This window comes from Vigna unguiculata, chromosome 3, assembly GCF_037176805.1.
Source record: "Vigna unguiculata cultivar grain cowpea cultivar isolate G323 ecotype 2 chromosome 3, ASM3717680v1, whole genome shotgun sequence".
Taxonomy (NCBI): domain Eukaryota; kingdom Viridiplantae; phylum Streptophyta; class Magnoliopsida; order Fabales; family Fabaceae; genus Vigna; species Vigna unguiculata.
In genome coordinates this window covers 10,488,745-10,505,050 of record NC_140794.1, presented here as the reverse complement: position 1 = coordinate 10,505,050, position 16,306 = coordinate 10,488,745, and the positions used below count along the sequence as shown (strand labels likewise).

General features: G+C 29.7%; 1 protein-coding gene across 1 annotated transcript; it reads left to right on the top strand.

The window, feature by feature from the left end:
- The first annotated feature begins 1,925 nt into the window (after positions 1–1,925).
- Positions 1,926–6,329, top strand: LOC114178740 (vesicle-associated protein 4-2-like). Its single transcript, XM_028064801.2, has 7 exons — positions 1,926–2,369; positions 3,929–3,999; positions 4,264–4,345; positions 4,446–4,558; positions 5,456–5,533; positions 5,760–5,879; positions 5,975–6,329. Exons 1-7 carry the CDS (start codon positions 2,099–2,101, stop codon positions 6,035–6,037), a joined length of 798 nt encoding a protein of 265 aa, XP_027920602.1. The 5' UTR covers positions 1,926–2,098; the 3' UTR covers positions 6,038–6,329.
- The last annotated feature ends 9,977 nt before the right edge of the window (positions 6,330–16,306 follow it).

The window sequence follows — 16,306 nt, the reverse complement described above, 5'->3', positions numbered from 1 at the left end:
CTAAAAAGTTGCTAATGTATTTTTTTTCTAATGATAATATTAAAGCTTATAAATAAATATTATTTATTTAATATTTTACATAAATAAATCACTAACATTATTATCAATGATGAATTATATAAATTAGAAAACATATTAGTTTCTGATTTTTTTTCTGAATTTTAGAAGACCGAATGATTAAATATGTAACCATATTTTTATAAAGATGCAAATTTCATGTTTAGAAAACTACAGAAAATTAAAGTCTAATTATTATTAAAAATATAATATAACTCTAAGGATGTATTTGCATTCCAATGATGAATTTAAGGAGATGATGAAAGGAATATGAGGTTGTTTATTTTAAGGAATGGAGAGATAAAAATGAAAAAATTTGAAGGTAAAATTTATAAAAGTTTATGAATGATTTGATAAATATAATAGATATAAAATAATATTTTAATAGATAAAATTGTTAAACGACAGCTTTTTTCCTATGGAGTGTTGAATACAGCTTCACCCAGCCTTCAGCAATGACAGAGACTTCACAATACAGATTCTACAGATGCAGGAAATCTCTTTGGTCGAAAATCCATGCATTACTGCATTCACATTTACAAAGCAAAAAAAGTAAAATGCAGATTTAAAGAATGCAGGAAATCTCTTCAGTTGGCGAATCATTATACATGCATTACTGCATTCACAATTAAAATTTCACAGTTAGAAAGTAAATGAAGGTAAATTTGGATTAAAAAAATGATAGGCATTTAAGTAAAAAAATACTTGCTAAGTTGGAATTAAATAAAAATGATGGACATTTACTTAAATGGGTATATGTTATGCTGTTTTTTCCTCATCATCACTTTATTCATACAAGGATTATAATATTTCATTCTCTTTCAAATTTATCCATGCAAATCATGTATAATTCATTCTCTTAAACAGTAAACTTCTAAAAGCAAATATAAAATAAGTCATATATATGATTAAGTAAAAATAGTAATATATGTAATGTTTATGGAGAATAATAACAAAATAAATACAATGTTAACTCTTATTCAATAAAATCATACTACCAATGTCAATATATAAGATAAATAAATTTGATTCTATGCATTCATAAACTAATGTATTATAAATATTTATAGTAAGTTGTCCTAGAATGGGAAAGTTAAACAAATAATTTTTTGAATATAGAACGTGAATATTTATTTTGATGTGTTTACATTTATTATTTTGTAAATGAAAAAAAAAAGTATATTCTTGATACTAATTATAATCTATTATAATATATATATATATATATATATAATTAGTTTTTTAAATAATTAAGTTTTATATTTCTTTTTTCATATATGGGGATAAAAGAATTATGTGCGATTAAAAAAATACGTTAGTTAGATATATAAGCATCATAAACCGTAACGTTTACTTATGAAAAAATCAATTTAGTGAATTTTGAATACAATGACTGAATTAAAATAATAAAAAATATACAAGAAGTAAACAAGTTAAATTTTGTAAAGATCTTTTTCAAAATGGATTTGTCACAGAGAAGGGGAGAAAGTTGAAATTAGAAATGTGGGAAATATTTTTCTTTTAATATTAATGAATAAAATATTGGTTTTGAAATTTCTTATAATTTTAAAATGAAATCTTATTTGTTAGAAGAATGAAAATAACTTAATAGGGTGGAATAGACGAGAGAAGTCAACCCATAACGTGTAATAGACACTAACTACTACTCGCGTTGCTTCAAAAAAGGACCCCACCATGTCTTCTGCGCTCTTGGCTTCACGTTTTTCACTCTTCCACTCATTACACTGTCCGAACCAACCAAACAAACAAACGGTTAAAGAAGAAAAAAAAAGGGAGACCAAAAACGCGTGGACGTCAAACGCTTTTCGCCACTACATTTCATAATTTTCCTCACATCCGCGTCTGTAACACTTTTCACATTTTGAAAACAGAGCCACAAAGAGAAGACGGAGTAAACGACGGTGTTTACAACCTTTAACTCTGTCATATCTCGACTCAAAGTCAATCCTCTTCTTCCTTTTTTTTTTCTCCAGTTCATCTCTGAGCGATTACCGTTTCCGGAACCGGAGAGGACGAGAGCATGGCCGTAGCTGATCCCAAGCCTCACTCCGAACCTAAGGTCTGGAACTTCTTCAAGCTTCCCTTTCGCCATTCCACCTCCGCCACCACTACGACGTCCTCTTCTGCTAACCTTCACCTCCATCACCACCATCACCACCACAACCCTAACAATCTTCCCCTCGAGGGCTCCACTTCCCACACCTCCAATTCCGTTTCCTCCGTCGCCAGATCGCTTCTCCCAACACGACGCCGTCTCAAGCTCGATCCCTCCAACAAGCTTTACTTGCCCTGTATAAATTCGTCTCCCCCTTATATGGTCGTTTTTCTTTATGTGGCTCTGCTTGCATGCAATAATTGCTTTCATCGTGATCTAATTTGGATATTTGGCTTTAATTTCTATTTACTGTTTTTAATTGCAATTTAGTAAAGGTGGTTTAACGCTTTAATTGGACTCTGCCATAAATGGAAGTCTTTGGTTTGGGCGAATATCATTGCCCCATACTCTCGGCGTTTATTTATTCTGTGTTGCATGTAGTTTTTAATGATGTACTTTCCTTTCTTGCTCGTTCATTTGTGGCTTGTTAGGTAACAGTGTTAGTAATCACAGTCCATTTCTTTCCGAAATTGAAAGCGGGCTGGAGATGAAATTTGGGGAAAGGCCTTGTTTGGATAATTTTTTACGTGGACATGTTAGGAGTTCATGAAATTAAGAATGTAAATGAATCGAGTTTCTTTCCTGAGAAATCGACTTGTGTATTTTTATTTTGGGACTTGAAAGTAGTAAAATGAGATAGCTTATGTAAAAAGAATTATGTACATAAATTGGTTTTAGGTTAGGGGTATAGATGGAAGTTCAATTCATTTTACTTGTTTATTCCCCTCTCGTAAGGACTTTTGGAAAAGTTTTTTCAAACATGACACGATAGTAACAAAGGTAATTATTCAATGTTGATAGTTGCTGGTTTTGATGGTTTTTGAGTATGCTTACCATCTTTTTTTAAGTGGATAGCGGTATTCTAGGGATAGAAACTATGTATCTATAGTTTATTGCTTAGGTAGAAAGTCAAAAGGTGAAAGAATGTCCAAGAAAAGGTTTGGCATTAGTTCCAGGGCTAGTTTTGTTGATTTCAGTGTTGAAGATACTTATGATAGAAAAGAAAGTGATCGTTTTTCCTAATTTCAATTTTTGTTCCTTTATAATTGTTAAGTCGTTTTCCTTCAAATTGCTTTGACAACAATAGGCTAGACTAGAGAAGTGTTCATCTTGAATTCACAAGTCTTGCAAACAAAATAGATGTGAGATGAATGCCAGAGATGAATTGCTTTCTGAAGTTTAATTACTTATTAGTTTTTCTGCTGCTCTGAGTCTTGCATTTTCACTGTATTAAGCATTTCATTTTTAATGGTAGTAACAATCTTAATTTCCATGCAATGGAAGTTATTAGGTGCTGCTACCGTGCTACCAAACATTTTCCTCTCTTGAAAATGTTTCTTTTTGCATTTAGATGTCAAATATAACCATGCTAAAAATTTGCTAATCTTTGATACCAATCACAAATTACATGTAGTGGAAAGTATCAATGGTGTGAGAATCATAAAGTTTGAATGTAATTGGTCAAATTAAGGAGATACAGGAGAAAAAAAGTTTGAAATTCTCTTTGGTTCTCTTGGCTTCTCATGTGACTGCGCTTGTGGGTGCAGAAATATGGACACACAGAGTTCTCTTTGGTTTGGTGGCTTTCAATCTATTTTTTCATAACCTTTTTATTCCAATATTCAATTTGATTGGTTGATTTACTTATTGTTATAATACATAATTTGTTTCTTAGTTTCTTGCTATATTGTGCAGATGAGCCAGGCAAACAGGTTAGGAGTGCCATCAGGATTAAAAACACCAGTAAATCTCATGTAGCTTTCAAGGTATGGGGAAACATGTCCAGCTATTATTTGTTCCTGTTTTATAAATTAATTTTCTTCATTTGCAATATCTGAAATTTTGTTGTCTGAGGTACTTCCATGATGTCTTTGAACTCAACTATCAATTCCTGCTGTTACTAAGTTACAGTTTTGCAGGAGAATAAGTCATTAACTTATTGAGTTCACCTATTAATCTATTAGTAATAGAACTAGGCTATCTATTCTAACAAAAATTCTTTGTTTTCCATTTAAAATATGCATGTTCAGTTTCAAACAACTGCTCCCAAAAGCTGTTTCATGCGTCCTCCTGGAGCCATCCTTGCACCTGGTGAGAGTATCATAGCCACAGGTAAATAATATTTTATTTCTGTCTATATCAATTCTTAAAACAAAAGATCATCGTAAATACAAGGCCTGGTTATCTTACTATTTGTGTTTTGGTTATCTAGTGTTTAAGTTTGTAGAGCAACCAGAAAATAATGAAAAGCCTGAGAAAACTGGACTCAAATTTAAAATCATGAGCTTGAAGGTGAAAGGTTCAATTGATTACGTCCCTGAACTGGTTAGTTAATTTTGTTTTGGCTGAAAACTTACTATTGCCATGAATAAAGATAAAATGTTGGTGCTATTGATTTTAGTTTCATTACTATTGTTGTATGCAAAGTATCTATTTTACTGCAATAAATTGTTTGTTCTTTAGGCTTAGTTATATATAAATGGAGAAGGCAAGGTTGTCAAACTCTCAAGTTTACTCTTAAACTCTTGCGAGATTTCGATCCTAGGTAGATGAAATGAGTTAACTCACTATCAAACTCTTTTTGTGAGTTCACTCGGGTAAATTCTTTAAACTCATATCAACTCACATAATCTTTCGAGTCAAGAAGGAATTAACTTTGAAATCAATGTAATTTTCCCCCTTTAATGACCCTATGGGGACAATATTTTATTTGGACTCAGTATTTGAAGAAATTTGAAATGCTTTCACTTTAATAACTTCTTTTTTATGAATTTATATATGTAGATTCTCAAGTCTGGGTGTATGAGAGTTCCATGAGTTTATGTAGATTCTCAAGTTTAGCAACCTTGAAAAAGGATGTATATTCTCTGGTTTTTGTTAATTATTCTATGCATATAGATTTTGTCCTTTTAATCATTACAACTAAATGGCCTTTTAATAGATTCATGTGCATAGTATTATGAGCTCTGGAGGTTTTTTGTATTATGATTAATAATAAGAAGGCTCACCTTCTCATCCATGTTTGTCTGTCTCTCTCTCACACACACACGTCATCCAATTCTGCACAAACAAAATTTTAAGTTCTTCTGTTGTATATGCTCATTTCATTTCAGTCACTCTAGCTTCTCAAAATCTCTGCTTCATCTGAAGATATCTTCTATTCTGTTTGAACTTATTCATCTGTATCTAAAATAATATTGTTTTTTTGCTCCCTGGAATCAGTTTGATGAGCAGAAGGACCAAGTAGCAGTGGAGCAGATTCTGCGAGTTGTTTTTCTAGATCCAGAGCGTCCTTGTCCTGTGAGTACTGAATTTATTTTCTTCACTGTTAATTTTTGTATTTTGAGCCAATGTTAATACTAGTTACACATTTCCCGTTTTCTTCACTTGTTTCTTAGCATATCCATTGCTTTACTGTGGATGAGACATACAGTATCAACTATTGATGTTTGGTATTTATGAGATGTCTGCATATAATGTAATAACTGATTGCATGCTAACAAGGGTCGATTTTTTTCTTGTTAAGGCTTTGGAAAAACTGAACCGACAACTAGCTGATGCGGATGCTGCCCTTGAGGCACGTAAGAAACCTGTGGAAGATGCAGGTCCAAAAATTATCGGGGAAGGGCTCGTCATAGACGAATGGGTATGTTTACTTAGCTTTTGATTAGAAGTTTTCCTTCAGTTATGTTACTTTTGGTAAATGTTTCATCTGTTAATAACCTATCATAATGTTTTCAGAAAGAGAGGAGAGAAAGATACCTCGCAAAGCAGCAGGGTGAAGTGGTTGTAGATTCTGTATAGGGCGTTGGTCTGAATACCTATAGGAAATGATATTGCCGCCAAGGAAAATGTTATATTAAGAGGAACAATTATCAAAATTACAGCTTTTTTTAGAAAATTTTCAGGTGAATCGCAAGTGTACTTTGGTGAAAACTATGCGTGTGTGTGTGATCTGATCAATCTCTATGTAGATAAATGTCTTTTTGTTTTTAGGCTCTCTTTTTTCCGTGGGAATAATTTTGATGGATTGATGTGAAATAGTTCTGTTCAATTTCTCATGTGATCAATGATTTGCTCTTGGTCTGTTTTGCTACGATTTCATTCGGATGTAGATGTGGCTGAGATTCTCGACAACTGAAGATAGTAAGATATTGATCTTAGTATTTTCGTATTGACCATAAAGTAGGTAATAATGTTTCATCGTATCTATCTTATGTACTTCGTAGTTGGCAGTTTTTTCGTGTTTTTCTTTCAAAAATAAATTTTTTAAAATAAAAATTACCTTTTGAGTATGCCCCTTCCGTCTATTAAAAACATTAGTCCTTTGTACTGTTCTGGGCTTGACGTTTCGGGCTGACACATCTTGAGACATTGGTCAACTTCGTACATGAACCGTTATCGGCAGGCAGTTTCTTCCTACACCCCTATCAAAGCTTCCGAAAATTTTTATCCGGACTGTGATGAGTGTCTTCCGGAAAAGGTTTTCTAGAATTGACTTAATGTGTTCCGGAAAGTAAAATCCGGGGTGTCAGAATAAATTTAATGGGAGTGGAGGAAGAAGTTGCTTACCGGCATTAGACGAAGCCCCCATGGATAAAGGGACTGTAATGGTTTGAATATTAATTATAATTTCTTGAGTTAGTTCGTACTTTATTCCTCAAATTTAAAATTGGTCCTTTTAGTTTTCATAATTTGAAAATTGTTTGAGCCTTCTACCTTAAGTATAGTCTAAAAAAGTTTGATTCTATGATTTTATGATAACTTAGTTCGATCTTACATTTTTATCATTAAATACCATATTGGGCGTTGATTTTCCTTGTGAAGTTTTCATGTTAATACCACAACTATTGCTCATCTTCATGTGTATTTATATGTTTGGAGGCACTTCAAGGATGATAGTTGGACCTTTTCTTAATGCCTTTTAGATTTGGATTGTCATCATAGATTGAAGTAATATTCCTACTATTATCAATGTGAGGGGAATTTGTTATGATATATAATGTCTTCTTCTTATTTGTTACAATATCTAATATATTCATTTTTGTTACGATATTTAGTATTTTTATGTTTCTACTTCTTTTTCTTCCTCCTTCTCTTCCTATTCAAATTAAGTTGGTGACGAATTTTCAAAAATTCAATTACCATTGAATTTTAAAAAAACATTCGTATCGATAAATTTATCAATAAACTTTACCACGACATGATTACAACTAAAACTAAAACTTTGACATTCATTTTACTAACTGAAATATCCATTGATAATAAAAATTATGAATTTCCAATAAATTGTATTGATAAATTTTATCAGACATATACATTACTTGTAAATATTTTCATTAGTAATTAAGATGTGCTGATATATTTTTTTTGTCAAGAAAATTTTGTCGTTAAGATGGTAATTTTTTGTAACTTTTTTATGATTATTCATCGAATCACTATATTGTAATATAATTTACCATATTAAGTTAAACATAGAAGTTTTTTATTTTTTTATATTATTTTATAGTCATTCGATACATTTAAAAAATAATCAAATGTAAAATTAGTTTAAATCTTGAAATTATTTTGTCTGTATTTTAGTAATTTCAATGTAGAAAAAAAGTCAATACTAGTAATACTCATAAAAGACATACTTATCTTTTTCATTCATTCTCCTCTCTAATTATCAAATATTGGGAATCAGATAAACAAACTTAAAAGCGATATATATATATATATATATATATATATATATATATATATATATATATATATATATATATATATTTCAAGCAAGTTGTGCATAAAATAAATTGAAACCCGTATATAAATAAATAATCAAAATAAAAACAGTTACTCTTTAACTGAACGTGTTATTTTTCTTCTTCTTTTTTCACTATACCTTTTATAAAATTATTTTATCATTAATCAAACAACTTTTTATGAAATTTAATCTCAATGTCTATTTATTTTTTTTAACTTGAATCAAATGTATAGTAATTTATTCTCATCACCTTCTAAACGAGCAATTAAAAAACTCCTCAAATAATTTATAGCAAAATATTTGAGTATATACATAATTTTAAATCACATATAATCTTATTAGTAAATATTTTAAATTATTTTAAAAATATTAATAATTAAAACTTTGAAAGTCAACTGTGTGATTTTACTTCTTAATTATAAGAAAAGTTGTGAAAAATATTACGGCCGTTACGTATTACTGAGTTCAAGAGGATGACTTTGGATGAACATTTTTTTTTTCACTCTCATGCTTCTTCCTGCACCCCCGATGTTTTTCTGGAACAGCGGAATATAAAAAAAAAATTGAAACAAGGGTTTCCGAATACTTTTTTATCCGGAAATACATTTCGTAACATTCAATCCAAAATGTATAAAAAAAAAAAGTAAATTTTGAAAGACTGTCTCGAAAAATATTTTTGAATCCAAAAACATTTTCCAGAATATTTAATCCAAAAAATATTAAAAAATAGAAAATTTAGAGATTTGTATTATAATTTTAATGGAGGGACTTTGGAAAATATACATTTTATGGATGCCGAAAGAAAAAAGTGGGTGCAGGAAGAAACATCCCTCACAAGGTGTCTTTCGTTCACCTTCACGGGAGTGTTAGAAAAGTAAAAAAGAAAAAAAAAAGGTCCATATTATGATTTTAAGATTATGAATCAGGAACATGTTTCAGATGTTACTACAATCTTAAATACGTTCTTGGGTTTGAAAACAGATTTTGGATTGTTTTATTTTGAAATATATATCGGATTGGATGATAATACATTTTCAGTTTACATAATCTAGAATCATGTTTCAAATTGCATAAATTAGAACTTATTTATGTATTACATATTTTGAAAATATATTTTAGATTGTATAATTAGAAATGTATTTTTAGATTATGTATTTCAAAATCATATTTTAAATTATATAATCCATAACACGTTTCTGAATTGTGTAATTTATAATATATTTTCAAATTTAATAATATATTCAAATTTGAATAAATTTTTGAATTATACAATGCTGAATGATTCTAATTCATGAATGATTTGGAGTTTTTCCACAATTACGGAGGTGCAGGAAGAAAGTATGGGTTTTCTGGGTTGTACTTTTCATTCGGTTGAATGGGCTTCAATTTGAGTCAAATCCATTTAGCACGCCAGAGGTGTCGAAAAGTTAAAAGTGGGTTATGTACAGTAATTTTTTTTTGACATAATTTTTTAAGTTTAGCATATCTACAGTCTCATTTTTGCCAGTTTAGAAACAAAAGTTTTTTACTTTAAAAATCTCATTTTTATTATAATTATAATTTTATCATCGTAAAAATGTATTTTATCACATAAAAGTGTTTAAATGAACAAAATGTTGTCGTAATATTGCTGGTTAATTAACTTACTTAACATACAAATAATTTAAGGTAATAAACTAAAAGTAATCAATTACAAATTTTGAAGTTGGGTTTAAAAATGGAAACCAGATTTGAAAACTCTAATCTATTGTGTTATATTTTTTTATTTTCTTATTATTTTAAAATGTAATTTTATATCTGGGTTGAATTAAAATTACATTTGCTTATCATGATCTTATTTGAAATTAAAATTAAAATTATATTATATGAAATGTGTATGTATGACTTATCGTAGAATTTATTAACAAAGTATTTGTAATATACTTTAATGAGAAATTATTGGTACTAAAAAATATGCAATCATTTTTTTTTGTTATTTTTTACATGTATTTAAGTAATTTTATTAATGGAATTAGGTTGTGATGTAGATTTAAACAGTGGTTATAATTATTATTTTTTTCAAAACTTAGCTAGCATTTTGGCATCATAGAGGGAAACAAATTGAATATTGATTATTTATACAAGAAACATATTAGGTGTTAAGTTTAATTTCACACACACACTAATAGTTACAAAACACTTACCATCCTTTGCTCTATTACATATTATATTTGTTGATTAGTACAAATAGATAAAGTTAGGAAGTTTAATAATTAAATGAAAAATTTTAGACGAGATTTGATGTAATATCCCATTCATGATATTATTCTCATGGAACTTAAGATATTTATTAACTTAATGTTAATAAATAAGTGCAATCGGTATAGTTAAAGAAGCATTGGTATAGTCAAAGAAGCATCTATGAAGATTACATGACCAAAATTGTTACATAATATAATATATAATGTTGAAAATTGAATAGTTTATTTCATTTTTCATCGATACGAGATAAATGGTTAATCATCACTTTCATACTGTCTTGAACGAAACCAATGTATTGAAAGGAAAATATTTAGTTCAACCATTATGAAATAATATTTATCTACGTATATCTTTAATAAAAGTGATTTTATCTATATTTTAAGATAATAGTAAGTCAACTTCTAAAATTACTTTGTTTAGAGACAGATTTTAAGTTTTATTTAATTTTACAAAACTAATTTGTAAGACTAAATTTATACTTATGTATTAGAAATTGATTCTATTTTTAGTTAATGTGAGATTTATAACACTCAAATGATATAATGATATAATGTTTTTCTAAAGTTATTATGAGAAATAGGTTTTAGGTTGTTTAGGAGATTTTTCGTAAAAGAACATTGTGTAGGGCAATATGCGGTGGCGAACATGTAGTCCCCATGCAACTAAAGTGGTGTGGGAGGGCCCTAAAAAAAGATGGCATATGATACCCACATTACATAATCTCTATTAATTCCATTGCATTAATAAATTCCCCCTTATCCAAAAACATATCCTTTCAAATACAAAACTTTAATGAAAAAGATGGAGAAAGTGTTGGAGTTTCACGCTTTTCTCCTTCTCTTAGGAGCAAAAACCGTGACTCAATTCACTCATACGTTTCCTTTTTGTTTTCCGAGATTTTGTTCCGAATAATGAGATCATATATGTTGCATCATTTCACGCTTGTCCACCCAAAGTTCTTACAATCTCATCATTCTTATTATATAAAAGTTTCAAACAACAAACAAAAAAGTCCCCAAAAAGCATGTGAAACCTTTATTCCTGTTGCTCCCACTCAAAATATATAGGTTGGAAGAAAGTAAGAGATATAAGAAAATTATTTCTCCTTTTGAACCAAAATGTGAAAAAAAAAATGTCTAAGTTTTTTAATAGTTTGTAATTAATCACGAAAAAATATATATTTTTTGAATAATTTAAAGTAATATTATTAATCATAGAATTGTTAATAACAATAAATAAAATAACTCAACTTTATGGTCCTTGTCATTAGATTAGGAAAAAAAAAAGTGACCTAAGAATTTTCAAACGGGTAATCATTTAAACACCAAACTTTTTTGTTGTTGTCTTAGATGGTGTTATTAGAGTAGAGAAAATTTGGGAAAAGGTGATGGTTTTCTTTTAATTTCAAGATGAATGTATGGTACACTTTTTTTTAAGTGGCAGTTCCAATATTGCGTACTTTCTTATACATAGTTGATTACTGAATCAGCATTCAAGAATTTGATTGAATTGATCATTAATTAATTAATTAATTGTGCTGAAACTTGGATCATATGCGAATAAAGTATCTAAATTAGTCTATGATGTTAATTGTGTATTATTTGTAAGTTTTTTTAGTAAAGGCTTGTGCAAATGAATACTTAAATAATATTAATCTATATTTACATATAAATTATTACGTGTCAAATAAATATATAAAAAATTGCTACTTTAAATTTCAAAGTACATAGACCGGTTGACTGTTGCGTTATTTGTGCTCAGAAAATCCGATTTTAAAAAGTAAAAAATAAAATAAAATAATTCAAAATAAAACCGTAAGACTTTTTTGTCTTCAAATTGTAGGAATGAGCTTATAAACCATATCCATCAAGATTACTTAATTAATTGGAAAATGGTTTACTGATTACCCATTTTGACTACTTTTTTACTCTCTTATGTCGAAAATGGTTTTTGTCTTTTTTTTTTTTTTTACTTTCAACAAATAGACTGACACGTGATTGAAGGAGTTAATGAAATTAACCTACCGTTAACTTTCTTGCTCATCTATCATTACTTTCCTTGCCGTCAAAATGAAAAAAGAATCCAAAAGTTGTTTTTCAAAAAAACTTCGCAAACCCTCACATATCACTGTGCCTTACAGACCAAAAGCAGTTTTCTTCTCCATCGTGCCTGCGAAGTCCACCGTCCCCTTCGAAGTCCACCACCCCGAATTCAGTTAAGGTATTAGTTGCATCTGAAGAATATTTATTCAGTTCATGTTTCAATTTCCTCTCATATTTTTTCGTGTTTCATTTCTAGATATGTTATATTTACTTATGTAATTTTATCTATGTTTGTAATTAACCAAAAATGAACAAATTTTTTTCTTTGAAACCTTAATTTGACAGCTTTGGCTGTTGTAACGGTGTATATAACTTTTTTGGAACTAAGACCAATTTTTCATTTGTTGTCATCCAATTATATGGGGCATATCATGTAGTATTTTTTTTTTGTTTTTTTTACTACATGGGTGATCCTCGAGATCGATGCTTTTGTGTAAGGAGCTAAAGAGCTAAACTAAACCCTTTTGCTTTTTTCATAGTTTTGACGTTTTTCCATTTGACTCTCTTAATTGCTATATTCATAAAGGATTATGAGCCCCCAAGTTTGTACTCTTGGGATGCTGTTGCAGTACATAATATTTGTTATTGTTTGGTGGATTTGTTTTCCTTTGCCTAACATTAGCATATGTACTGATACAAACTGGTTCAAACATTAATTTGCAAATCATTTTCCTTTTTAAAAATCATCACAAGATAAAGCCAGTTGTCTCTAAAGAATACATTTGTGAACGAGTCGTTGTAATCCTTTATTGATTTCATGGAATTCAATAAACTTTGTTTGTGATTTATGAATTGTTATAATATTGCTTGGATAGACGGTTGAATAATTAAATTTGAAGTATGTTGCTTGGACTAAGTATTTTTCCGATTAAGTTCCTTCAATGAGTTCACTAGTATTCAATATATTGATAACAATTGCATTGATGTAAGTTTCACTTATGAATTTGTGGTCACTTCAATTATGTTTTCAGGTGAGAATTATGAGTGAAGTTAGTGAAGGAAGCGATTTTAGTGGTGATCGGAAGGTATGCCATTTTTTAATTCATTTTGTTTTGAATGTGTCTTTGATTCAAATTGCTATAACTAGTTTTTTTTGTTTGTTGATCCAGATTTGTTTTAGGCATTCATGCCGAACCAAATTTATTGGTAGTTTGAATAAGAAATTAACAAATAATCAAAAGTCATTTATTGAGGCAACACCATTTGCATGGTTGGTTGAGTTGAAAGAGTCTGTGAAGATATTTAGGAATCTATTGAGTCTGTTAATTAGTCGGTGGGTTGAAAGGCTGGGGGGTTTGACATGGGTACAAAATTTGTTGCTTTTAGCTTATTAGACGAATGTCTTGGTTTTAGTTTGAGGGTAGTTGGTCAGAACATTGATTTAATCCGATAATGGTTAGATAGTCATTGCAAGAAGTTATTTGGACCTAACAAAGTTGTTGATGTTGAAATAGTATATGATTACCTATTAAAACATAGTAAACATCTAGAATTTAATGATTTTTGTAAGCTTTATCTTTTGTTAGGAATTTCTGAGTTTTTGTTGGCCAATCGTAGTGGCTGAGTCTTTTTTATTTTGTTCGACATTGTTCATGACATTTGTAGTATTGGAAATATAATTGGGGTGGTGTGTTGTATGAGTATTTGGTCGGAAGCATTTGTGAAGCTAAAATGTTGATAAGGGACAAACCAGGTTCAAAAAACTTCCATGTAATGGGATGTGTTTACTTGTTACAAGTATCGTATCTTTAATTTAGTTGATTTTCCATTTCATGAGATAAAAGTAAGTGGTGAAGAGTTTTGACTGATTTTCCTTTAAAATGTTCTAGTTATGGTCGTTCAACCATTTTCTCATGTCCAACTGAAAGGAACAGCGTCCAACCACCAAGTTCCCCAGAATCTTGTATTGGATGGAAGTGAAAGTAGGGGACTATGTAATTAAAAGGAGTATTCATAGAAACATGGTAGGCGGTTTGACATGATTGATATTAAGTTTTTCTTAATTATGTGATTAGTACTTGTTGAGAGTTTTTCTGAATTCTTGCAGGTTGTTTTAGATTTTGCTGCCTCTGTTGAAGAGTTGAGCAATTACCTTTGTGAAAGAAGCTTTTGAGGAATTTGGACGTGGAAGTAAGGGTGGCAGAAAGGATGACTTAATGGAAGTTGTTGAACGACAAGAACAAATGTTGAGTGAAATGCAAAAAGAACTTTATGAGTTGAAAGCAAATATGAGTGACAGGAAGAAGCAAGGCCATGATGAGATTGAAGATAATTATTATGAGTGGGATGAATCTAGTGTTGCTGACAAAGGTGAAGAAAAATTTAGTGACATTGTTGAACATAATATTGGTCACAACTATTGAAATTATTAATTACCTGTATAACTGCAACACAACCGGCTGTTAAGGCTACTTGAATTTTGGGTTTTCTGGTAGAACCTTATGTCCATGATTCATACCACCAATCAAAAAGGTATGAACATAATCAACCCAATTAAAGTCACCAAGGTTGTCCATATTGTCTAAGATTTTGAAAGGCATATTGTTCACAGTCCTAGATGTCCTAGGAAAATAAAAGACAGAAAAATAGAATAACAAGTACAACCTACAAACACTCTGTACATCATCATCATCATCATCACTACTAACATAGTTCTTAATCTTGTTACTTATATCTCAGACTGAAATAGGTTTGTTCTCAAAAAGTGAACCTACTAACCCACTAATTTCACTATCAAATGGAACAGATTTAGCAACCATACTAAGACCTAAGCATATACAAACATCATATATTGATAAGCGAACTAAGTGTTGGCCAACACGAATGAATTCCCCATCTACAACCTACTGATTCAAAACTTCCCTAACCAAAGGGAAATTTATTTCCAACACCTTGTCCAGAGACAAAAACCATCTAAATGGTGTTTCTTCAATCTGCTTACGGTGGGTCGTTTTGAATACATTGTTTACTTCAACAATGTATTTTGTATCACAACAATGCACGATCCTCATCTATAATACATGACAGTACAATTTAGTTGAACAATTAGTAAAAAAAAATCATTTAAATGGTCCTAAGGAGTGAAAATTGACCTGGGCATCCTTCTCCATCTTGGTCTTCTTACCCTTATTCCATGAATGCGGAGAAGATTTCACTTCCCTTTTCCCTGCCATATAACTAATTGAACTATTAAACATTTGTAATAACCTAAGACCAAAATAAATAAGTAAGCACGAAAAAAATGTTACATAATATTTTTAATTATCAATAATATGCATACTATTGAATTTATTCAAGTAAATTAATGGGATAAAAAAACTTATAATCTAAAGTGGAAACCCAGAAACATTATAATCTAAAGTAGAAAGAAAACTTCTTCTAAGTCAACCAAGAGTGGAAAGTACAAAAACATTATAATTTAAAGTAACCAAGTAATAAAGCAAGAAAGAATAAACATTTAATGATCATCCAATACATAGGTCTTATCTTAATAAACTTTTCTCTAAGTTTCGCGTATAAGTTAAATCAATTTATGCAGATAAGCTCTCAAAAAAGATGGACTACGGTATACTTATACAACACTAACAATTGAGATTTTGTATAAAAGTTTAAATTAGATTATCTTCTTTATAAAAGGTACTGCATTATGAATGACTAAATTAGATTAAGTGGAAGGTATTGCATTATGAATAAATAAATAAATAATAGTTTTAAAGTAGTTCTATTTGGGAGTATTAAAATCAATATTTTGTTTTTTGTTTTAAAACTACATATATCAAGTTATGGCTTACATATGGATTTCAATTCTCTGATGATTCATGAATTGGTATAATTTCCTATCACTAAGAATGCTCTAAGGCTTAGAATCATAGAAAATGAGTAGATTACTTGCTAGTCATAACTGCTACTATTTGTTCTATTACAGTTTCGTCAACTGCATCAATTATGGAGGAGCAACATCAATTGAAGGTATTGGGATAAGGA

Excerpts from the sequence above, each read along its gene's own strand:
- LOC114178740 (XM_028064801.2), top strand. The coding sequence starts at position 2,099 with ATGGCCGTAGCTGATCCCAAGCCTCACTCCGAACCTAAGGTCTGGAAC. Across the intron at positions 4,559-5,455 it reads TTGATTACGTCCCTGAACTG|TTTGATGAGCAGAAGGACCA; the intron begins GTTAGTTAATTT and ends CCCTGGAATCAG. Across the intron at positions 5,534-5,759 it reads ATCCAGAGCGTCCTTGTCCT|GCTTTGGAAAAACTGAACCG; the intron begins GTGAGTACTGAA and ends TTTCTTGTTAAG.